The sequence below is a fragment of the Coturnix japonica genome, chromosome 4 (genome assembly GCF_001577835.2).
Source record: "Coturnix japonica isolate 7356 chromosome 4, Coturnix japonica 2.1, whole genome shotgun sequence".
Taxonomy (NCBI): domain Eukaryota; kingdom Metazoa; phylum Chordata; class Aves; order Galliformes; family Phasianidae; genus Coturnix; species Coturnix japonica.
This window is the reverse complement of record NC_029519.1, coordinates 4,673,283-4,699,198: the sequence shown is the minus strand read 5'-3', so window position 1 is coordinate 4,699,198 and position 25,916 is coordinate 4,673,283. Positions and strand designations below refer to the sequence as shown.

Genomic DNA, 25,916 nt, shown 5'->3' with positions numbered 1-25,916 from the left:
ACCTCTTACCTGAGGCTGTTTGTGACAGCGGTGCACGCTCTGCTGCAGGTCAGCCAGCTTGTTGGCAGGAGGTGGCTGTGCGTTTCACTTCTCTGCTGGCTACCCGTGTTTCTCAATGCACATTATCCTTTATCCCTGTAAATGTCAGAGGGACACGCCGTAGGCTTCTCATGCCATTGACGTCAGTGTCACTGCACACAGCTCACTGGTGGCTTTGTGCATGTTCCTGCAACAGCACCATCTGCATGGTGACTTCTTGGAGGAGGAACCCATCAGGGTTTGTTGGGCCTTGGCTCATCTTGGCTGCTGTCAGTATGTTTCATGAACACGTGTGTAACCTTCAAACCAGCCAAAGCGAAACTGGTGTTGTCAAAAGAGCAATTATCCAGCAGCCCAGGCCTTGTGCTCCAGTGACCTCCTGCTCTTTTTTGAACCGTTTGTGCTTTTCTATTAACTCATACATCTCTTTTAATGGTGTTTTTTTGTGTGTGGATTATTAGTCTGCATTACTGGCACTGCGTGTCGTCTAATGAAGCAACAACTACCGAGGTGCCAAGTGTCTTCTGTGGATTAATTGAGGTCTTATAGAAGGTGACTACCCACTGTGGAATGATGATCAGCGTGAATCATTTATTTATCTCCTATATAGGTTTTTTTTTCTTCTTCTTTTACTAATGCTGTTCTTGGTAGGAGATATAAATAAATGAAGTGAATGAAAGTGCAAGAGGTTCATCGTGGTTTGGGGGGGACCCGTGTTTAAATCTGGTAGCTTATGTAATTGATGATGCATTCATGGATATTTAGGAGACAGCTGCATTGCTTGAATTAGCAGCCAGCGCTTACAGAACCATGAATGTATACACAGCTGTGCTACCTTTGCAGTTGTAGCCCACTATGTCAAGGGTTACTTTTCTGATCTTTGGGTTTTTACTTATTCCTTGGATTAGTTACATATTTTGTTTGCTATGTGGTTGTACGAGCTCGGTGTGATTTTGGCTGTGGTTCTGTGTCAGTGTATTGCATTAGGAATAACTAGCAGTGGTTACAGACTGTCCTTTTAAAAAGCATTGAATTTCTGTTCTTGAGTGATGATTTGCTGCTTAAAGCTGCAAGCTGAGGAACCTTGCTATCTCTGTTATTAAGGCTTCATTTTTAGATAGTGGAAAATTGTTTTAATTCTTTCTAGTAATGTAATGCTTTGAGGTAGCGGGAGCTTCCTGTATACTCTGTATTTTATCTTTTTACCATGTAATGGTCTGACTCCATTCAGAAACTGCTTCAGACTGCATATCATTTATGTTATTAATGGCAGTATTGATTTATAAGATCAACTTGAAAAAACGTCTTGCTGTTTTACAAGAAAGCCATCAAAAGGATTAATGTGCTTTCTCTTTGTACATCTACTCTTTTACCCACTGGAAATGGTGATCAAGTCAAACATCAGTGGTTTATTATCCTTGCTCTGAGGAACTGTGTGTAATTACATATCCTGATAAAGGCATGTTCTCTTTACGCTGGGGAATAGATATGCTGGTGCTGTATTACCTGCAGACGTGGAACGATTGCTCCGTGATGTTAACATAGAGATGACCTGTGGCTAGGCCACAACAGCATGCTTTGCTTTTGTTTGCTTCTTTACCTGCATGCAGAATAGATAGAGGTGTTATAACGAGAAGAGAGGTTTAGGAGAGAACTGTGTTGCTTTCTGGAGTAGTTACTGTACTATTAATGCAAGCTGCATGAAACAGTATAAATTGCTAATTTTGATAAGAAGTGTATATAAAAGTAGATATTTTCCCCATCCCTCTACCATCACAACTGAGATGCTTTAACTTTGATTTTCCTTCCTCTAAACCTTTCTCTCCCTCCTTTCTTCCCCCCCAACCCTGACGTTATGTAGTTGATTTAATTCTCTAGATTGCTTTCCTCAAGCTCTAACTTGAGTTCATTTTGTTATGTGGTGACCACAGTTATGGATGACGCTCCCCCTGGCACTCAGGAGTACATTATGTTACGGCAAGATTCGATCCAATCTGCGGAATTAAAGAAAAAAGAGTCCCCTTTTCGTGCTAAGTGTCACGAAATCTTCTGCTGCCCACTGAAGCAAGTGCACCTCAAAGAGAACACAGAGCCGGAAGGTTTGTGGCACTATGGATCCATGTTCTGTTTGTTTCTATTCTTTTTCTTTTTCCATGTATGTCCCTAGAGTGTGCTGTGTGTTTCCCAGCCTGTGTCAGTGCAATGCAACTGATGCAGGAAGCGTGATGCACTCCATGTCCCCCTCTGCTTGCCTGTTAGTGTCTGATTCAGCTATCACAGGAGACTCTATATAGCCATGTATGGTATCATTCTAGATGAGAAGTAAAATGACGCTGCTTTTTCTTAAATAAAGTTTGTTTGTTTCAGCTCTCATCATTACACACTGCCCTTTTTTTGGCTGCCAAAAATTGCTTGCTACTTCAACAGCATCAATTGCTACTTCAACAGCATCAATTGCTACTTCAACAGCATCAATTCCAAGCTGGTTCTTTGTAGTAGCATTTCTGAAGCTTCACTCTGCTGAAAGTAATGGCACTTAGGCTCGGATTCAGCTTGTCCCCAACACCTTTCACTCCATAAGGCTTCTGCATAGTGCTAGAGAATGCTCATGGCAGCTGTACTTCGGCAAAGCAGGATGAAGTCTGTGTGTAATGCACGCCTGGTTGCATTTTGGAAAATGAAATGCATGCAGAGCAGAAAAAGATATGAGTAGAATGTTTTCCTTTTCAGAGAAAGCAAAGGTATGGTCTTTTCTCGTGCTGTGTTAACTAATATGGAGTTATTAATGAGGTATTCACATCTTTAACTTGTTGGCCCAGTGTACGTAAGATAAAACCGGTTTTAATTCTAGTTTTCTAAGTATTTTATTGTTCCATGTGTGTTTTTCATTACTGTTTCGTATTTCCAAGGCTTTAACTTTTTCAAAAGATCCAGTGTCTGCCCAGACAAGCGATGCTGCTGCTTGTAGATGTGTGTTAAAATGTAATGTGTTTTTATTTATAAATATATATATATATATATATATATATAACTAAAATGGCATTTCTTTCTCACCTCACCAGAAATATTAAATCTGACACAAACACTGATGTGAGATGTGAGGGAGGTTTTTTTTTTCCGCTGTTATTGCAACTGTACATTAAAATTGGGTTTTGAAAGCACGGGGTCTAATTCTCCTCCCAGTCCCGGAGCTGACTCAATGGGAGTTTTGATTGCATAGTTCTGAATTCAATGAACATTGAATAAAGCTGAATCCTGTAACACTCTTCTGGATTAACAAATATAATGAATTTCCGATCGTCTGTCAGGATGTGTGTTGTTTGTGGGTAAATGATGAGCCCAGAACTGTTCACGTCAAGATCCTGTAGGAAGACGATGACAGCTGAGCTGCTAAAGGTACTCTGTATGCTTGGCAAATGGTATGTTGTGAACCGAAGGTTCTACATGAGCTCTAAAGAAAAACATGCTCTGTATCAAACAGATTTGGTCTCCAAAGTTCAGCTCATTGACCCACATACTGCATTTCACTTTTTCTTTGTGCTCATGTAGAACTTCAGCAGAAGCTGATGGTCGTTTCAGTTGAACTTATGCTGAGAGCTGGATTTCTCCTGGTGACTAGTTTAGCTATGATTGTGCGTGGTGGATAAATCCAGTTATGTGCTAATGACATGTTGAAGAGGAAGATTTGTGCTGGGCCTTTTGTCTCCAGACTGTGTGTCTCCTGGGAACGTGGTTTGGTTCAGCAATGAGGATTTCAGGAGCTGCCAGGAGAAGCATGCGAGGTGCAGGCTCAAAAGTGAAGACCTGGAGACCATCAGATCTGCTGTGTTGTTGCCTGAAAGCCAACAGTTGCTCTTCTTAGGTTCTCCATAAATCTCCATACTGTCTCTTTCCAACAGCTGTTATTCCTTCCACTGTGGCATATGGTATTGTTAATCATACTTACTGAAAATGTTTAGTTTTAAGAGGAAAACTTTTCATCTTTTACTGCGGTATGTCAGGATGAATGTCTCTTTTGCTTTCCACTTTCCCTTTCTCCTTTCCTCCAGGAATTTCTCATTACTAACAGGGGAAGCCATGGTCACATTGAGTTACCCTACAATCAGCTTGTGGGGTATTATTTCAGTGGAATTTTTGTTGTTGCATGATTTCTACAAGTGTTTCTGAGTAGTACACGTCTAGCATGAGAAGGAAAATGTGTTTGTGTCCTTTTAGCCTCTGCTGCAACTCAGATTGCTTAGGGTCTTTTCCTTTGAAATCTGTACGTGGGCTGACAATGGTGTTGGACCTCCTGAAAGCCTGTGTGTCATCCTCAGTGGTTTGTTGGCATGAAGCTGAAAAATTGAAGGAATTTATCCAAAATGAATGGAATTATCTTAACTGTGTAAACAGGGAACGGTTGATTGGAGCCAATGGAGCAGCTGACAGAAACTCTATCTGGATGCTTTATAGTGGAAGCCCAGCAGTCAGCATCTCAGTTGTGCTCTGAGGATGAATGAGAAAAAAATGTTTAAGCCTTCTATGATAACATAAGGTACCGGAACGTACAGGAACTAAAGTTGCTATCAGGAAACTTCCATTATGCCATTGTCCTATGAGAGGTTGTATGAAACACTGCAGACTTAAAAGACTCTTCAGAGAATACAAAATTGTGCTTTCCTATTTTTTTTTAGCCTGCTGAACAAAGATTTAGGAGTGCATAGCAAATCCTGCATGTTTCCAACACTGCAACTCATCTGAATATTAAATGGTGAATTTCTTCTATGCACTTTTAACCAGATTTTCAGGTAGGGTAGATGCTCAGGCCACCTCACTTCAGGATTTGGATCTCCTAAGCTCGTGTGATTCTGTCAGGTAAAAGATTTTCCGGGCTTTTTGCAGGAGTGTTTGTGGAATGTTCTACTATTTGCTGAAATACTTGAACCCACTCTGGCATTTGAAACAGGGGGTCGGTCCATCAGACTCATTTCTTGTATCTGAAGCCCTTTCCTAAAAGCAAGAGAAGGAAAGAGAAAATGGATCTTCTTTTTCCTGAAGTAGCCTGTCTTGGTTTCTCGTTCTTCTCCTGACACCCAACGTGTCTGCTTGCCGTCTCAGCATTTTTTGCAGCACCTGTGTGCATCAAATACCCCTTAGGAGAAAAGATTGGTGTGTTTGATACTGACCTGGAGGATGTAGAAGAAGTTTTTGGTCCAGTGTATTTGGCACACACACCCTGTCTTAAGTAATAAATGTGGAATAAAGGCGAGGAAGAATGTATTGTCTTCCCAAATTGTGGGAATTTCCACTTGCGTCCCATAATCAGTGGGGTAATACATCAGTATGGGCCATGGTTCAGGTAGGAAGCTGTGTTTCCTAATGCTGTAAGATACTCTGGACTAAGTTAAAAGATGAACTTCTGCTTCATTCTGCATCGTTTCAGCTCTGTTTTCCCGAAGTCATTCAAGTGTTGACAATGCCACGGATCTCCAAATTGCAATAAAACAAGAGGAGCAGACTTCCTTACCTGAACACGAGGTCCTGTGGGCATTGAGCACTGTGTACAATGACATCCAAGCAGCAGCAACATGCAGGGTGCTTTTGTAGCTTCCCTCAAGCCAGCAACACGGCGCTAGCAGGAGAAGGGCCATCTGAAGTACATTTTGCAGCTATTTGTTCTCTTAAATAGTTTAAACGTAAGCTGCTGCTATCTGTATAAAACATGGTTACATAAAAAGCAGTCTGCTCCTGGAAAACTAATTTGAGTTGTGTTATTACATCCAGAGGAAAGGAAATAATGAGAGAAATGTTTTTTAAAAACACCCATTGGTTAGTCACAGGCACATAATCAGGAGTCTTGGCCTCTTGCCCATAGTTCTGTTTTCATGTGGGTTTTTTTTTGGTGGTTTTTTTGCCTTTTTTCTACTTCTTTTGGGTAACATTTAGTCTCCCTCCAGGCATACATAACCTTTTTACACAAAAAAGCAGGCAAGCATCACAAGATCTCTATTGGGGGTAGGGAGAAGGAAATCTGGGATAGCAGCTGGTAATGAGTAAAGGCAGCTTTCCTTAACCAACAGGAAATCTGATTAGATAGAAAATGTTGTGGATGCTAATAGGAAACAAGCAGCTTTGCCATTGCCCTTGACAATGGCTTGTTATCTGGGTCTTTAGCAATGGGATGAGTGGCAGAGCTCATCCTTGGGGTAAGGAGGAAGTAGGACACCAAAGCATATTAATATGGAAGCTTGGCTTTCCTGCCTGCCCTGTGTGCACGCTGTTTTGTCACCAGCAGAAATTCTGGAGCCTTTGTGTTGTCATACTGAATATCCCTTCAGTGCTTCAAGTGTTATATCACTGCTGATAGCACTGGTACTTGGCACTCTAATTATACTCTTTTTCTTCCAGACCAAATCAGGCCAATTAACTTGGCTCACTCATTTGATTGTATTAATACATGTGCATTTTTGTGCTTTGGAGAACAAGAAGGGGAGGAGAACCTGTATTTTGAATTGTTGAGAACTGTGAGAGGTTTTTTAACTTCATAAATTGTTCAGAGCTGGAAAAAGTATTCCAGCAGAAATAATAGACATGAGCAATGTGAACCGTAGGTACAGCCCGCCTCGTGTCTGAGATGTTCAGAGCCAGCACGTGTGGCCATGAGACACTGGGAAGGGGTTCAGCATCTGTTGTGCCAGTCTGCCCAGCCATGGGTTTAAGCAGGACCAACAGCTGCCTGGAAGGGATGCTCTGGTTCACTCATAAGGAAGGGCTCCTCCCCCCTCTCAGTCCTCCTGAGGAGAATGCAAGGCTTTCCCTCTGCCGTGAGTCCTGGTATTGGTAAGAAGAAGCAGTGAGAGATGCCTGAAGCTTGTCCAATACTATGGGAAAATGAGCTCTAAATCCTGTCTCTCTGAATGCATGTGGAGTTGTTGCAGCTATGGGACTGTATCTGTTGTGAAGGATGATCTAAAAGGAGTGGCACAGACCACAAAAGCCAAAGGTCTGAAGCTGCCACAGTTGTAATGGCTTTTTCTCCCAAAAGAGAAACCAACTTTGGCTCAAGTGATTAAATGATAACCTTCTATTTCAGGGCACTGGGAGGCAGTGGTGACAACAGCACTCTTATTTTCTTCTGATGCTGAGTACATAAAGCAGAGCAGCTCAGTTATGTGAGTGGCTGAGCCCTTTTGCCCTGATCCTCCAAAGCCTTTTAAGCACATGATTAACTTTTAACATATGAGTGAACCCAGCAGAGTCAAAGGGAATGGGACGTGTTTAATGAGCTTACCTGAATACAGTCTGGGCCTGGCTCGGGTTCAGGCTCCAGCAGCACAAATCCAGAGTAATTCCACCAAAATCCAAGATTTACTCAAAATATTTACTTGTCTGCAAATGAGATCAGGTCCCCTTTGTAGATTTTAATTTGATTTCTTCTTTTCTTACTTCCTTAGTTTGTATGGTCCTTGTTGCTGCAGCCACTCATGGCTGAGTGTGCTTGTCCTCATAGCACTCCTGTGAAGAAGGGAAGTTTAATGTTTCCCATTAGAAAGGGGAAAGTGGAGGACTTGATTCTCAAAGCTATTTGGACATCTCATCAGTGTTAGTATCAATAACACTCCTACTGAATCAGCCGAACGTTAAGTGCTTAACTTTATCTTCTGAAGACTTTGGGGTGTGACACTCCTAGCTGTGCAGAGCTGAAAATCTCACATCTCCTTAGATTTACACTTGGAATATGAGTTATTCATCTTTCTCTTTGGCAGCAGCTCTGCACCAGTGGAGCTGCCTTCAGCCTTCCCTCCCTGCCTTCCTCTCACCTCCTGCTGAGCACTGAAACAAGTGATGGGGAGAGGGCACAAGGAGCATCCAGCATGACCAGGTTCCTATTTCAGCTTTTCCCTTATACCGTGTTATACTACCTTTCCCATTTTCTACGCTTTGTTTACTTTTCAACAAGTACTTGGCTCTACAGTTAGTCTTTATGCATCCAGCTGTGTGCTGTCTTATAGAAAACACCTTTTTCTAAGGCGGCTTATTTAGAAAATAAGATTGTTATTCCCTGTTTAAAGCCATGGGCAGGAGCTTCTCATTGTTGATAAAACATCTCTATCAGAAGAGATGAAGGTAAAATAGAAAGAGTAAAGGTAGACCAGGCACCATCTCTCTGCTAGAAGTAGAATTTCGTACTTAGATGTGCCAGTGCTCTTCCTGATCTGTCCTGCAGGCCTGCAGCTCACAGGAGTCCAGCTGGTGTTCAATATCAGAGGGCTGGTGCTCACCCTATGTCAGAGAGGTCTGTATAAGTAATGGCATTAGGAGCAGCATTAGTGCTTTCATTTCAAGACCAGATTTTAATTCTCAAACTGGAGCTGGCCTTGTTGCTGAGCAGAACCTAGAGAGAGAGAGGTCTTACCTGCCTGTGTGCTCTTAGAGGCAAATGTTTTATCGGTGACATTTGCTATTTTGCTCTCATCTCAGAATAAATATTCATTATAGAGACAGTATCTGACACTTAGCATATCTGAAGTAGGATATTTAGACCAAATGAGTCACACAGATGTGCTTTTCTTATCCTGTCTTTCAAAGGACTCTGAGAGCTTCAAAGAATGCTCCTTGTATGGAGGTAGGCCTTTGTCTTGCTATTTTTTTCCCACCACAATTCTCCTGAGGAAGCATCAGACTTCTGTCCTCATTCTAAATCAGATGATGTTGTTCTTTATTAATAATAAAGGTTCTTCTTTGTACCTTATTCAACTACACGGTCCATCATAATTATTGCACAACTCTTCATCAGTGGTAATGTTGGTAGTATTTAAATACTGACCTTTGGATTGAGAGTGCACCAGTTCTTCATGCTGCTCTAGGTTAGAACAACTCCAGAAACAAATTGTTAAACTTCTTATCTTCTTATATTAAGTTTGTTCCTTTCCCAAGATAATTTACAAAACCATTTAGGTACAGTGCAGGAGAATGAGCTATAGTGATTCCCTAGCTGCTGTCCCACATTCATGCAACCCGATGCATTGCTGTGCAAGGGTTATAATTGTTTCAGCAAAAACTAGCTGCAGTTGTTCATGGTGTTGGGATTAGCTCAGCTGATACCTAACTAAGGGCTTTCTGCTTTGTTCTGTTGGCAGTCTGAACCTTTGGTGACAGGAATGAACAGAAGTGAAGGCAAAGTAAATATCAGCACTCATAAGAAGGTCTTAACAGACTTCTCATCTCTAGGACTGTCAGGAGAAGAAAAGTTGTATGTTAGCACTGAAGCCAGATTGCTACACTTAATCCTGCACACCGTGTTAGGGATAGATGTCCATAAAGAGGGTGAGCTTAGGGTATGCAGTGACAGAGAGTAGGTGTAGACACAAACCCACTAGTTGAAACAGAGTGGGGCAGAAGGGCTTTGTTAGTGCCTTTATGCATATTCACTAGAAGATAAGGAGATGAGGTCTTTTTCTAAGCTGTGTTATTGCACATTGTATATTTGTCCTCCATATCAATAATGAAACATTCCCAGATTTCAGTACAAGACAGTCCTTCAATACTGGCCCTTGCTGGGGTCCAGTTTGAGACTGAAGAGGTCCTCTGGTGCAGCAGCATTGGTTATGATCGCTAGTTGTACCAACACATTTCTCCTGAAGGCAAATAGGTTTCCTTTGCCTTCTCGTTTCTGCCTGCCTGGCCAGATTTGTGCCTGGCTGAGAGGCCCACATCCTTTGTGTCTTTGTGCTTTTGGGGAAGTCTATCTTGGAGAGGTACTGACTTCAAACTCAGTCTGGTCTCCATGTGTTTCATGTGCTACATGTTGATTCAAATATATGAGCCTGCTATGCAGCAGCGTGGAGCAGTGTTCTTTTATGATTGCATAAGCAGATAACTTCTGGCAATAGCATTTTTGTCTCTATTCATTTTTCTTCGTTTTTAGTGCCTTGACCTGCAAAGCTGAAGAAACTGCAGTTGTTCATCACAGACATCAGTGAGCACAACAGAGGTCCAAAGATTGCAGAAGGCCAGAGTTTTTCTAGAATGCTTATGTAAAACTGCTGAATGCTTTTGCAGTAGTTTGGAGGAAATCATTTCTCAGAATCTTTCAGATTCCTTTTTCCTTGCCCGCTGGTATCTATCTACAAAGGTTTCCTGCTGTGTGCAAATTCTTTGATTTTGCTTATATTAGGTTAAGAAAGGAAAAAACCCAAAACAACCACGTTTCCAGCGTGGTGCAGAATATTTGCATATCTTCTTTTAAGCCAATCTTTGTCCTCCAGGACAGAAAGGTGTACTATCAAACACGACCTGTTTGGGAAGACTGAGCAGGTGATTGCTGAGTATTGATCCCAGGGTGCTTGTTTGGTTCTGTCTGCCTTGTGCTTAGAAACAGTGAGGCAGACAGATCTTTTTTTTTCCCCTGAAAGGCTAAGATTATGGACAAGGCTGGTTAAACCCCAAAGATTACAAGAGATGTGAACATCTGACCTACAGATGTACAATCAGCATGTGGCTTTATATCTTCTTGAGGTGACACAATGTTCCTTGTACTCAGCGAGTGCATTTTGGAAATGTGAAGAAGTACTTTATCAGGTGTCTTGAGTGCTCCTGATCTAATGTTATCTGTATGCCACAAGTTTCAGGTAAGCAAAATAATTCTTACAGTACTCAGTGAGCAAGGCAAAATATGAACAACTTGGTCATACTTCACAAGAAGTCTTTAGGAGCCAGCTGTCCTTCCCACTTGACATATCCATGTTATGCAGCAGTCTCTTCTATGTAGGTTATTGTTTCACCTGTGTTATTTCTCGCTGTTCTAAATAAGTTGTTCACATTTAGCTAGAATAGAATTTAGCTAGGATAAAAGTCAATGCCCACTCTTTATGTTTGTGCCAGTATGATTAAACTAGATTCTAATTTGTTTTGTGTGTCTCTTGACTTGGAGAAGTTACAGTGCATGGATTGGTAGGTGGATGTAATTACAGAAATATCCAAGCATGTTCATTGTTTGGCTGGAGCCCAGTACAGAAGAGAAATGAAGTAGCTCAACACCATTTTCTCTTAATTGCTCTGATTGAGGTCTGGTTTCCTAACAAATAATTTTTAAATAACAACTTAACCTTCTTCCTTGTGCTCAATTTTCCTTCAAGATACAGCACTCCATTGTCAGTGTTTCTTTCCTTGCATTACATGGAAGAGGCACATTTAATTCTTCATCTGTCTTCCTCACAATCTTTATGAGAAGGTTGGAGGCTTAACTTGCTGTAGAGCTTCCCACTGTTAGAGAGTGAAACCAAGAGGCTTACTGTAAGAGGGTGAAAAAGTATCTGTGTTTCTGAATCAGCAGAACTTACACCGTACAGCAAACTGGTAAGTTAGCATTGAAGATGTCTCAATAAATTCTCATTGTCTCTCGTGGCAGAGCTGACATCCAATGTAGCCGGTGTCTTTCAATTTATGTTAACAGAAAATGCTTAGCCCTCCCATAGTCATTGTATTCTCTTCTAATGATGACCTATCAATGCTAACCCAGTAGAGTTTATGTGTTTATAAGCTTAGATTAAATACACTCTAAAAACAGTAGTAAGCAAAAATTTGAATGGGTCTTGATTGGCCAAATGCAAGTAAGCAGTTTCTTCTATCATTATTAGATGAATGTAAAAATGGTGAGAAATTTTGCTGGTCTTTGTACTAACAGCAAAATAACTTGCTTAGGAAATTATATTAATTGGAATAATTCATTTAATAATACATGCAGTGGAATGTACAGTCAGTATGACGCTGGCCATGGATAAAAAAAAAGTGTTGCTGGTTACATCAAAGTTCAGTTCAAAACAAACTTTGCTTTGATGTTGAAGAACTTTTTTTTACGATATGCAGTTGCCACTAAAGTGGAAGTTATATATTCTCTTAAGTTCAGATGGATGTTCTACTTGAAAAATTCCTTTGTCCCTTGACAGTTTTCTTCCTGCAAATAACACACAAGGAGGTAAAATCACTTGTCTACTGGGTTGTTGAGCAAGCTGCCTTCAAGGCATGCTGATTAGCCCTGAGCCACCTGGGGAAGACAAAACAGATCATCATAAGGTTCTCAGGTTAATGTGGACTCCTCTTTTAAGGTGATAACCTCCTAAGCAAAAAATTGCAGGTTGTTTTAAAGGTTTCCATTATCTGCTTCTTTGGCATTCATGTATATACTTTCCTAAGGATGCTCATTTTGTGCATAAATAGTACTTTTCTCAAATTCAGAATGTAGGAGAACATTCTTATGGACATGATGGCAGTGGGTGCTCAGATTGTGAAGGCTGGTGCCATTGGGAACCCTGAGAACTCTGATGAGTCGGTAGGTCATTTCTGCTGAGCACACTTCTGAAGATAAACCATCTTTTCATTTGCTGAAACACATTAGAACCCCATTCCTATCAGTTTTAATTTAAAGCAAGTTGCAAAAAAAGGAAAAAAAAAAAGATGGAGGAGAGATTGGGATGGCAAATTATGGAAGGAGAATGGATATAAAGAAGACTCTTCTGGATGGAAATGTGAAAGTAAGTGAAAGGATAAAGACAGGGCAGAGATCTCTACAGAAAGAGAAAAGAATTAGTTAAGCAGCTGTCATTTGTTTTGAATAACATTGTGTTTATTATGTCAACATTACCAGAAAAAAACAGTCTGCTCTTCTTGGATTGTTCGGCATCACACTGAGAAGATCCAACCACGGGGACCAACCAGCCAGCAACTCAGGGTACAGCAGCTTCTCTAACTCCAGGCTCACAGCTGTGTGCATACTAGCATGTGTATGGGGTGATTTGTTCATCTAAACAATGGATCCTATCTGCGCACTTCATTTTCCACACCCTTGAGCTCAAGAAAATTAATGTCATCTTGAGAAAACGAATGAAGTACATTGACTTCTGAAGAATGCCAGCAGCTTACGTCTGATCAGGTTTGCTCATGGATGGACTCTTGAATTAGCACACGTTAATGACAGAATTGTTCATCCAAGAGGCGACCTGAGGAAACCACTGAGTAGCACTTGGATGGTTTGTTCCTGATACAGTCCTTCCTACAGGAGATTTTGTACTGCCTCAACAGAATTGAAAAGGTGCCTTTTAAAAGCTAATGTCTCAAAAGGGCATCTTAATAAAAAAAAATCCCCAGCACTCCTGCCAGGCTTTTTATTTTTTCAGTGGCACTTTTTATTATTTTTTTTTTAATTTTATTGACAACTTCTAAAGTCATCTTGTTGAGATGGATGTTGGCCTACATTTTTCATCCTAAGTCCTTGGCCGGATTCTTATTTATGGATAAAATTGGATCTCAGTCAACCTGGGATGGATGCGGGGAAAGTGGTGGTTGGCTTCAGGTCAATTTATCATCCAAGTTCTGCAATACGTCCCTAAAGATTTTACCACGTGCATTTGAAAGGCAGCAGTGACTGGTCTTGGTGTTGCAGGAGGGTTCTATATTTAGTCCTGCTGTCCTGCAAGGAGCCGTTTCCTGTTCAGGTGCCAAACTCCCTACCTCTGTTCATTTTTTTTCTACCCCCTAGCAATCTTTCTGTATATCTTGTGTTTCATTAGCCATTCTGTTTCCCTCCAAGTTAGTATCTGAGCTCAGTCTATTTTTGCTCTATGAGGTCCGTCTTCTCTTTGTTTAGTGCTAGGAAAAGAAATATGGGAGGCAGAAGATGGCTGGGGAAAGAGTATAAAATATATATATATTATATATATACAAAATGCTGTTAGCTTAGAAAGAAAACTTTATTTAAGAGGTTCATTTGTACTGCTGTGCTTCGTGGTGAGACTCAGAAGGATCAAGACTGACTCTTGCAGTTGGTAGTTAGAAGAAATTCACAGATAGTTCACAGATTCTTTATGGTCTTTAAAAATCTAGTAGTGACAATGTTGTAGACTGTGGGATAGCTGATGTCTAATTTCTCCATCACTATTGTAACAGAAGTTGTTATTTGCTATTAATATAACTTGTTCACGTTGGCATTGCCTTGTTTGAAGTCACTGAATCTGGAAGCTGTGAGACAAAAAGAATTGCAGGTGAGGACCTGGCTCTCAGTGTTTTCTTCTGACTTCCTGAGAGACTTAACTACTCAAGGCTGGCTTTATTTGTGGTGCTGCCAAAAGTTCTAGGAATCCTCTGACACTCCATTAAGCTTAGCTGCAGTGAAGGTCCTGTAAAGAACAAGTAATAATGGCTTTGCTTGCTTCAGCTACTCCAAATAGCACTTCTTCTCAGCAGTCTGTTAAAACCAAGTGAGAGAGGTGGAAGAGGAAATCCGTATGCACAAAACAGAGAGATCTTATCCAAAGGTTTTTCTTCTGCAGCTCCTGAGGGAGTCTGTCACCATGTACCTTGAAGAGTTATGAGGAAACTGCTTTAAAATGGATAGGAAATACAGTTCACCAAAGGAAAGGAATATAACTGTGTAGATGTGCCATGTAGTTGCATGGATGACATTTCATTAGAAACTTTGCATTGAATGAGTTGATTACTTCCATTTGCAGTCTCAATTCAGCTAAGAAAGTAATTTCTGCATTTTTCTTTTCATTCCTAAAGGCTCTGCTTTCTGGTTTTTGATACATGAAGAGCTGAAAATACTTATAAACTTCAGACAACCCAAACCTAAATTGGTGTTAAAATCTATGTTCCTAAACAGCTTCTGGGTATGAGATGGCATTGGGTTGTGCAGTTTCTCTCTTAATGACTTCTACTGGTTGTACTTCCTGAGCTTCTCTCTGCTTAGAGTTCGTATAGTGGGGAGGGCAGCTAATATTTAATGATTGAGAAACTGTGAGAGTAAGTCAGTGCTGCTTCTGTAGCCGTGTTGAAGTCTCCTGAGCAGTTGCAGGAATCTTAAGTAGGGTCTTCCAAGGCAGATTTTTTGGTGTTTTGTTTTGTTTTTCGTTTTAATTGAAATGTCTCTCATTTTAAGCCATCTCATCTTCCGCTTTCTGTAATAACCAAACACTAAGCCAAGCTGGAAGATTATCCTACTCTTCCAAAACAGTTTTCTTGTTCCTTCTCCATAGGAGGACTCCATCCATTTTCTTTTTGGAAAAAATATAACCCAGTGTATTCAAAGTCCGCCTTTTTAAATCCCATCTACCCAAAGATACAGCTTTCTGTGGGTTGAAAAGTACTTTCCTTGGACAAAAAATAAATAAATATGTATATTCTTTTTTATTTCTTTAAAAATCAAAATTGACTGGAGGCTGAGCAGGAAAACTACTGAACTTTCTTGGTCTCTTTTACTGCTCGCCACATTTGAAAAGATGCCCGAACTGTGTTCCTGTGTCCACATCCAGTCAGTAAGTTCAAGTTATATTGCATATGAACAAATACAGGTAAAGATTTCTAGCCTCATTTGCTCATACCTATTCAGAGAGCATTCACTCTGATACAGTAGTATTTGGCAGAGAGAATGGCATCAATTTAAAATTAGTAAGTTCGTACTGAATGAAGGAATTAACACATAAGAAATTGAAGTGCATCAGAAAATGAGAGTGTAATTCCTTGTCTTTTACACCGATCATATTTTTAACCCCTTGGATGTCAGGAGTTCATGGCCTGGAAGTTGAAAGATTAACCAACAGAAGCACTGGGAAATGTCTCCTTCACAGAGAAGAGGCTGTTGTGGTTGCTGACTGCCACTGGCATGGATTCAGCTTAAAAAGATTCAACGTTTATTGACTGGGTAGGATACCCTGCAACAATAATTGCTGTATTCCCAGAGCACTGTATTTCCACTTAAGGATGCGATTTCATTAAGGTAATAGGTTTGGTTCTTATTTGTGCTAGATCGTTGACACCTTTCAGTGGTTGGAAGGAGCCTTTCAGTAACCTTAAATTATTATTTTATGAATGTTAAATTGCCTTTTAGTTTCCTTTGCACCGAAGGCAAATAGAAGTCAGGTGTAACTGGGCTGCATACTTCCTTAATAATTAACAACTATGTGAAATGGCTGAAGACAGTATGGAGATTTCATTATTTTTTCTGTAGCCTCTGTTCTATAATTAAGTCTATTAGTGTTGAATAAAGGGAGAGCCAGCAGTCTGCACTTCTTTCTTGCCATGAATGAGGGAATAGCAATGCAGAGACCAGATTAGATTCTGCACTGTGTGTCAAATTGTTCTTCATGGCAAAACTGCTTGATGAGGACAATTAATGCAGAGGTGTTGTGACTAGGTGTAAAAAGTGCTGAATAGTGTCATGTTTCTAATAAGTGCTGTGGGTTCACATCTCCTATTAAGCAGTGGGAGCTGGGGATTTAACAAGGGGAAAAAAAAGATCTTTCTGTGCACGAATTGTGTATGAACTGTGTAGTGTTCTGCATAGAGGGGTATTACAGCAGGAAGTTGGAAGCTCACCTCACCCACAAAGCACTGTAGTAAGTTTCCTCTTGGATTTCAAGCCTAGGAAGATTAAATCTTTTTGGATTGCAAGTGGGCTGACTCAGAGTGGAAGTGACATGAGATCATCTAAATAATGGAGGCCACAGAGTCTATTCCAGACTATAGTATTGAACACGGCTCTTTGACTCAAATATATCTCTTTGAAAGACATCTCATCTTCAAGAAGCAAGAGATTAAAATCCTTTTTTTTCTATTAGTAATTTGCTAATAACCTTCCTTTCAAAATAAATGTTCCTTGGTCTTCGAATTAAGCAGAATACAGCTTGAAGAACTGCTATATATATATATATAGCATTAAAAAGTCCTTTCCTGGTGATATATTTTACTCTCAGAAGAAATTGCTCTGAAACATGATTGCAACCGTTAACACTTATCATAAAATTTCTTTTGTCTTACCTATATTTTAATTCTGTTTTAAAGATGGGCAAAATTTTGAAGCATTTGGAGAAACATACAGATTTTTATTGGAATATAGTTAGGTGCCATTGTATATGAATGGAAAATTGTGTTGAGTTCTATAGAGGAACCCCAACTACATTTGCTCCAGGTGCAGAGCACCTGTCCTGAGGCATTATCTCTTCCAAGCCTGCTGTCTTGGTATCCTCCTCTGTACATCTCTGGTACGTGAAGAAGACTCAGCTTTTGCTTTGCTCTTATTTCCCCAAGAGATTGAAGCAACCAAATTGAATTTGGATCAGGGTTATGCAGAATGAGGAGGTGGGGAGAGTTGGGGAAGGAGGCCACGTGTGGTTCAGATTTAATGGTGTAGTGAATTAGGAGTAACTAATTGGAGTGGTATAATTAATGAGAGTTAATCAAAGCAGGGAAACGTGCGTATTTACTGCAGGGTTATTAGTGTTTTGTTATCAAATAAAATTCAGGTGCTGGCAAATTATAAGTTGATTGACAATTTGTTTTAAAATTACACAGGTTTGAAACCCCATCCCCCGAATCTGCAACAGATTGAAGTGTAAGAAATTGGCACAAATGAACACATAGCTACAAGGCAAGGGGAACACCGCACAACTAGAGAACGAGTAAGGGAAATGCCTTTTAAATTCATTTTAACAAAGGGAACTGTTATGTCAGGGATCCTTAGAGCAGCTGCACACATGGTGATTTATATAATCATGTAAAGCACTGACAACTGAAAACAGCGGAGTTGGAGAAATATGCATTATCTGTTGCAGTGAACTGATCAAAGAGTGATGAGAAATAAATACGAGGTGTTACTTCAGCCATTTTGCATGGTTCACATTGGGATACAATGGCTTTTTTGTCATATAAAAAAATGTCTTGATTAATCATATGTAAAAGTAGGCTTTAGTTTTACAAATGGTACTGAGTGGAGAGTCAAGTAGGTAATGAGAAACAATTTAATCTGGTACAAGAGGAGGATTAATTTGAGTACCTGGGTTGTAACAGGGCAGCACAGCTCAATGCAGATAAATGAAAGATAATAAGCTTAGGAGTAAGGAATTCATAATAAATGACTACTCGGTGAGATGCTGCAGCAAAAGCCGACTCAGGGAAAAAACCAAGAAGTTACTGGAGAAAACTTGCCTACTCAGCAGCAAAGGCAAAGGCAGGAAATGGGCTGCCAGGCTGCTGCTGCTGAAAGGGAATAGCAGAGGGCTTCCAGCTTTGTGGTAGCACTCACCATCATGCTGTTATGCTGTGGGAATGGGGTGATATGGGTATGGCATGGCTTAGTGCCATGGTGGGCATAGGCACGTTGGGTGTCCAGCCCTGGTGGATGGCTCTGTGCATGGGGCATTCAACGTGCCCCATAAATACACACTCTGCCCTTCCCAAAGGAGCAAAGAAGGGAGCTGCTGAGCTGTGACAAGGCCTGGGTGTCCTTTATTTCTGTGGATCTCGGTGCACACATCAGTTTGAATACATGAATGCCCAAACAGGTTTGCTTATACCCTCTTTTTCTGCTAATTACATTTTTATGGCTTTAGAATTCCAAAGCAAACTTTATTTTTATAAAGCCTTGTGCATGTCTAATGAGAGCCTTGACATGAAAGCTTTCTCCATCCACAGATACCTTGGGAATCCAGAGAGTGTAGGAGCCCTGCTGCTCTAGGAGCCTCTTTTCAATTATGCATCTTTTCGTCATGATCTTCTAAATCACAGTAACCCAGAATGAGTTTAACATGGTCCTGTAATTACTAAACCTTGTTCTGCCTTTTCACCTTCTGAATATACAGTTGTGAAGGCATTTTAACAGAAAACTATACGATAATGGGTTTGATTTCCTATGTTAAAATCTCTTATTGTGGCTAAGCAATGCTCAGCGGGCACAGAGGTGAGAACCAGCTCAGGACCAGGGAAGTTTGTGCTCTATGAAATGCCTTCTGCTCAGCAGGACTGGTGCAGGCACACCACCACAGGGATGCACAGATTGGTGGTCCTTGTGAGCTTTGGTAGCTGTAATTATTGATACCCTCCATTGAAATTGAAATTATAGAGTCTGCCACAAAAGCCTGACAGTGACCCAGCAACTTGCTTACTAGCTGCTCTGTGAGATTTCCACAACCCACAGGAAATGATGGCTTTAATTGGAAAGCAGTGTGAGATCAGCTCTGTGGGCTTCTCTGTCTGCAGCAGCTCCCAGTGCTGATGCTGTTTGCTGGGCCCTTTCAGCAGCATTCCCCGACACCAGCTGTTTGCTGGCCCTGCAGCACCAAGAAGACAGTAATTATTCTAGCACAGCATTGCGAGGAGTCAGGAAAACTGTTATTACCCAAGGCAATGTTATATACATTACAAATCTATTTTACAGTTTGCTGTTTAAATTAGGGCAAAATGCTCCGTGATTCATGACTCAGTCCAAGGCTTGGGCCAAAGCAATGTCCATTTAAGAACGTGGTTCAGTGGGCATTGGTGGTGATGGGTTGGTCATGAAGCATCCATCTTGCTGGACCTCTTGGAGCCTGCCATGAAAAATCAAATCAAGCCTCACCTTTCCTCACTCCATTCCATGGTTCTAATTTCTTAAGGAAAATTTTGTTTCCAAATTAATGCAATCAAAAATGCAGTTTAAATAACAGAATATTCAACAGTTACTAAAGCTTCCTTCAACAGACTTGAGTGTAAGACTGAAAATGAACTGTTATCTTTTCAGTTATACTTACAGAACGCAGATTTGAATTGCAAAAAGGCCATTAAAAATAGCTTGTGCAATTTAAAACAGACTGAGTCAAACTGACAAAGCAGAAAATAACATGAACTAGAGATGCACTTGTGTGCTGTATCATGTTAATGATTCTGTTTTCTAAACCGGGAAGAGTCAATAATATATGCTGTTTCCAAACAAATGTATGTTTTATTAAAATAAATTAAGATAGAGAAAAATGCAGCAATGTGGGATGGGGAACAATTATTCAGGAAGATTAAACTTGCTATACATCTGAGTGTTGTGAGATGTCCCCAGTGGGATTTTGTGTGCACTCTGTGAAGGTTTTATCTGTGAATTTTGCATCTGGACTCAGTTGTGTGCAGGACCCTGGGCATTACATGACAAAGATTCTGCACAGGAAGAAAAGTGGTCCAGTTCTTGTACATAGATACTTGCTTAAAAGACAGCCTAGGGGTTCTGTTAGCCTAATGAGATTTGTGATGACAGCAATAGGGTGATTGGAAAACATGGGCTTTTGTTGTTATGTGTTTGGTGTAAAGGCCAATGCATTTGTATTTTTACTTAATCTGCATTATATAACTGCTTGGGTGCAGTGGATATTTGACAAAAGGAATAAGTCAAACCCCATACAGCAGCAGCTGTGTTTCACTGCCCATGTCTGGGGATGAGATGGTGATGACTCTTATCTGGGAGCCAGGCTGCGTACAGCCATCCACGTTTCTTATGCTGTCGAATTCAGCCAAAATGGGCTCCTGAGTTTCATTCTGCCTATGGCAACACCAAGAGGTGATGACCTCTGTAGTACTCATTCCAGCAGCTAACTCATGCTAGCCCTGGAATAAAGGTTTCTAACGTCATTTTTCCTATGCAGGCTGATATCCATATGTTGTGGGCAGACATGATGCTGCTTGGCACTGTGATATGATCATTCCTTAGATCTGCATTTTATTGTACATGATACGCCTGTGAGTGCTGGATGCCCAGAGATCTCCCCTCTGGCTAATCTGTCATTCCCTTGACAGCTATTAAACAAGGATTTATCAACATGACTCAAAGGTACCTTTCTGGCACTTTTAATATGTAGAGATTTCAATAAGGAAATGCTTTAGCTAGTTGCTGATGCAGATCATGCAGTGAAGTCAAACCACATGCCCCTAGGAGAGGTTTGATCCAGTGTCTGTTAAAACAATATAGCAGGGACTTCTGACAAAAGAAAAGGATGTCCAAAAATGGTTGTGTGTTGGGCCCTAGACCTTCTTTCTACATACGGTGGTGGTGCTTTGATCACCCAGGTTTTGTTTAGGAAGAGCTGATGGAATAATACCAGCAGTTTAGTTGGGTCACATCCTGCTCAGGCTAAACCATTTTGGCCAGTTCAGGATTCAGAGGTCGACCTTGGGCCTCTGCTTGGATGCTGAGTGTGAGCAGATCTCCATGGTGCTGGTAGTGCTGCTGATGCAAATCTGGTCTGGAGGATGGCTTTGAACCTGAGCTGAACTATGAGCATGTATGTTCCCACCTGCCTTTGGAGTTTGCAGTGTTTGTTTCTTGGGGACTTTAACTGCAGGAGGGTGATAATCTGGAAAAACTGGGTAAGGTTTACAGTAACTGTATTCCTGGCTATTTACAGAGAAACCAGACAAATGTGGTTAAAGCCAATGACTGAAATGTGAATTCTTTTTCCCACAGACTCTTACATTGCATTATCAGAGCTGTTAAAGAGTTCGCTTTGGGGCTGGGCATTGGTTTTCTAGACTTCTACTCAAAGTTCAATTCATTTTTTCAACTATAAATATATGGAGTAAAAAAGAAATAAAGACGAGTTGAACTGGGTCCTCTAGGAACTGGTCTTTGTGCGAGGGTAACTGGGAGGTGCAGTTCTTGAAGTGCCAGTGTTCAAAGTTGTGGGCTAATTACAGTCAGATTTTGTCAGTGATACATTTGCAAATGCTTTATGATGTAAACTACTCTCAGAGTATCAGAGCAGCGGGCATGGGAAAGAAGATCAGGTACCTTTACTGCAGATTGCAGATGTTTTTCTTTTTAGTATCTAGGGTAGGTGAACCTCAGGTTCTACCTGGTGTGACAATTCCTCTGTTTTCATGTTATTATTAATGGTGATACCTCGTAGAAAACTCTTTGATATTCAATTCTTAAATACTATATGTGTTGTCCCATTATAGTTAAATAAGGCTGCATTCGAAAATTAAGATCCTTATTGCTTTGAATATAGTTACAGTGTTGCATTGGTGTCTTCAAGAGACTTTGGCCTGTGCTGTGAACTTTGTATTTCTCACCTATTTAATTGCCCTTCCTCTGCATAACTTCCAAAGACTCTTCATCATAGTGTATTTCTGAGCAGCACTGCTCTCACCACAGGTAGTGCAGCCTTGCTACAGCTTAGTGATAGCAATCAGAGTCAGCAGCTTGACTTTCTGGAGAGCTGTGCTCAGATACAGAATAGCAGATATCCTCCAAATTTAGTAATACAGGCAAAATTGCTTGAAAGGAACCTTGCGAAGATAAGAGTATCAAAGACTGGGAGGTGCGGATCAGAGCTAGGGAAGAGCTCAGACAGGTGTTGCTGCTCAGCATTTGAAACAAGGAATGAACGTGTTCTTCTGTCATCGGGAGCCAGCTAAAACCTATCTCTAAAATCACAGAGAGAGCTTTGTAAGTAATATTCAGGTTCTCAAATGTGCCTCTAAGCTGTTTTTCTACTCAATTATCCCATCCATAACAATACCTGTGGACAGAACCATCTATTTTGCTCTATGGGAGTTAATACTATAACTTGCTGTAAGTACCCCACTCTACTGTATAATCAAGATTAAGAAAAGCAGAGCCTGGAAAATAACAGTAGATATACATCATAGATTCTTGTGGAAATGGTGTTGAGGAGGAAGAAATTTCAGCTACGGAGATGCCATGGAAATCACTCACATTTAGTAGAAACAGGATAAGTTTACTCTGTCATTCCTTTTTTTCCAGGAACAAAGACCAAGTGCTTTGAGGCACCCCGAATCTATCAGCTTATGGAAACCTGTTACCTTGTGGTAACCTCTTTGTAAACTCAGCTGTAAGTGTTTTGTCTGATTATCATGGGCACTGTGACCGAGCTGAAGTTATTTTGGCTGTACACCAAAATCTGCGACACTGACACCTGTGGCTGTGAGCAGGTTTACAGATAGAAACCATGGTGGTCCAAACTTCTCTCCTGCTATTTTCTTTGGTGCTAAGAGTGGTTTTGGCTGAAGAGCGGAATGACTTTTGATTTGTTATAAAGACATACACAGCAGGGCTGGCAGTTAAATTCAGTGCTTGGGTTGGTGAAAATAAAATAGGAAAAGGTGGGCTATCAGTATTAAGTACTATATGCAGTATGAGCTGCCTAGGAAATTCTGACAATGGATGGAGATGAGGAAATGGGAAATAAATGCAATAGTGATTTAAAAATCATTCAAAGTGCATTACTCTGAAATCTGATTGCTGAGTTCCATGAGATGTGAGTTGTCTTTTTCTACTGATTGAGAAAACACAAGTGTCAAGGCAATACACTGGCAAGGTATGAAGTGCCAGATCTCTGTGATGGGGAGGGCAAGAGCAGACATTGTCTTGCCCCAAGCATCAGCTATTTATGTATTGTCTTCAAAAAAAAACATAGTGTGTTTTTGAAAGTAGGAACTTGCTGTCAGACCCAGTAAACCAAAGGCTGTTGTTAATCAGAGAAGTGGCAAATAAATGTTACCTTTCTCTCCCATCCATGCAACTCCAGAGTTAAGGCAGTGTTGCAGTTGATTCCCTTTCTCTTGTTGGCTGCTCCCACTTAGCATTCTGGAGGGTGGGCCTTCTGGATGGGTGGGGGTCTGTCTGTCTCCCTCTTCCTTTGTGTTGCTTAGCAGCTGAGCCACTGATAGCACACACTGAGCACGGCAAGCCGTGCGCACAGGAGGAATGAAAGCTCTATTTGTCATCTTGATAAATCTTATTTGTAGCTCTTCTGTAAAGGATGTGACAGATTGGCTGAAGGAGAGATCTGGGGACATAGGGTAGCACACAAAATGTAATTCTGACTGATCGGACGTCGCAATGCAAACGAAGCATGGTCTCACATGAGGTAGTAATTGCAGCTGTGTTGTCCAGTGCTTTGTGTGTTCGTCGCATTCTCCCTATTGATTAAAAAGATGTTGCTATAGTAGCCAGAACACAAGTTTTCTCAGTGTCTCTTCTCATGTTTTATTGATTTTTTTTTTTCCCCTGCTTAATAAAAATGACATTCCTTTGTTACTCCCAAGAGGAGCCAGTTGTTTATAGCCTGCACGTATCAGCTGAAGCCTCACAGCAACGTAGGTCTTACTGATAGTGACAGAAATGAGGTCCATAACTCATTATGGCTGAGGTGGGTTTTCTTTTCATTCCCATTGCAGCCACTGTGTGGATGTGGCAGTCTGGTAATCCTGTGCCATTGTACCCAGTACAGGTGACTGGGCTGTCCTTTGTATCTCAGCCCCATCACTTACTGAGGAAACACATTAATTAAGGGCAGCAGAATGATTTCTTCATCTTTACTGTGTCATGTTCTGGGGCCCAAGGTGGAGGCTTGATGAAACTGAAAGATCTCATGAGTTCTTCCTGATTTTGCTAAAATATTAACTTCAAACTGCCGAAAATAAAATCTACAAAAAGAAATGTTTAATCTAGACGTTTCTATTAAGCATGTTTTCCAGGTGTCAAAAATTGAAGAAGAATAAAACATTAGCTTAACAAAGAGCTGAATTTCACACCAAGTGAAATTAGCAGATGCTGTAATTGGTGGGGGAGAAAAAGATGTGATTTTTTTTTTTTCTTTTACTTCTCAATGAAATTATTTCTGTCTGTATGTTTTGAAATGGTTTGTGAACTGGCGTATCGCACTTTTGCTACTGTATGTGCACCAAAGGGATGTAGAAGAAGCAAGATGCAAAGCAGGAAAAGCTACGTGAATATACTGAGTTTTTCCTTCCTCAACTGCGACCAGATGTGAATTTCTTCAAGAGTAATGGATTCACTGGTTGAAGGTCCCTGGTGTTCAAAGCCAGAACAGTGTAACAGGATTCATGTCTGTTTTTAGCTCCATTCACAATTTACGTCAAATTATTGATGGTGGAGACTGTGGTTTGTCAGTTTGCAATGCTGCTTATCTGCTCAGTGCAGGATCTGTCTCCATCCCTTTACTGATTCAGATTCTGAACCCACTAGTGGCTTCTTGATGTCACCATACTACAAATGCTGTATTAAGGATGGTGGTGATTCCATCTTCTCCCAGTCTTAATGAGCAATGTGAAAACAAATGAGTCTTTTCTAAGTGAGAGCCTAGAAGCTGTCGACTGATGTGGGACTATTTATTTTGCAAAACTTCACTGTTTCCTTCTATGTTATCCACTGTTGAGCAAAGTGAGCAGGCAGCACTAGAAATGATGAAGCTGAGTATTGGAGATTTCTTCTCTAACCGCTCTTGGACCACACAAATGCCACATGTAGTGCTGTGCATTTGGTAGCTTAGAGAATTTATTTTTCTTTTGAAGTTACCAAACTGGAGATAACGTGTTCTATGGTAAGCATTGCCACTATGGTGAAAGGCTTTATCAGCTTGAATAAAGGTAGGCGTTCGGATTTGTCTTGGGCCACCCCTTGTGGCCATTCTGAAGCAGCAGCGGGCCAGTAATGTCAGCATTTGGAAAAGTAGCAATGCTGTAGGGAATGTCATATAAACAGGAGAGTGTTGTTACCTTCAATCCATGACAGTGGGACGTTGTTTCTGAATCCCCTTGGATGAATCAGTGTTTGTGCCCATGTGGACTTGGTTTTCTTCCCTGCATGGAGGAGCTGGTCTCCTTTCGTTAATGACATAGGGATCCTTGCAAAATAGTGTTACAACTTATATTTCATTGAAATGCTTAAAGGTTTCAGGAGGAAAAGGGATCCTCTGGGAGATCAACCATAATGGCAGGAAGGAAGTGATACTTTCAAGAAACGTGCAGATGTGGTGCTTAGGGACGTGGTTTAGTGGTCAATATTGGTGGTAGGTTGGATTAGATGATCTTAGTGGTCATCTCCAACCTTATTGATTCTCTGATACAAATGGTTTTTCCTGTGAAGCTGCAGTTTGGAGACAAAACCCCGATACATTAAAACTAAAGTTTTCATTATAGGAGGAGAAAAGGTTTATTTGATGGCAAACTGATAAAACCTCATTTAGCTGGGGGAGCTAAAAGGGTTCAGCAGCGTGTAGAAATAAAATAGAGGAACAGGGGAAGTACTGCACGTTCTTCCCACTTTTATAATCACTCTGGAT

At 40.8% G+C, this 25,916-nt stretch overlaps 1 protein-coding gene across 2 annotated transcripts in view; it reads left to right on the top strand.

Moving 5' to 3' along the window:
* The window catches only part of FGF13 (fibroblast growth factor 13), a 204,994-nt gene that overhangs the window by 101,852 nt on the left and 77,226 nt on the right, over nt 1-25,916 (top strand). The window contains exon 2 of one of the 2 annotated variants that reach the window (XM_015860417.2): nt 1,971-2,138. The exons of the other annotated variant lie outside the window; for it this stretch is intronic. Within the exon in view, the coding sequence (XP_015715903.1) occupies nt 1,971-2,138 (168 nt within the window). The remainder of the gene's footprint in view (nt 1-1,970; nt 2,139-25,916) is intronic. 2 annotated transcript variants of the gene reach the window in all.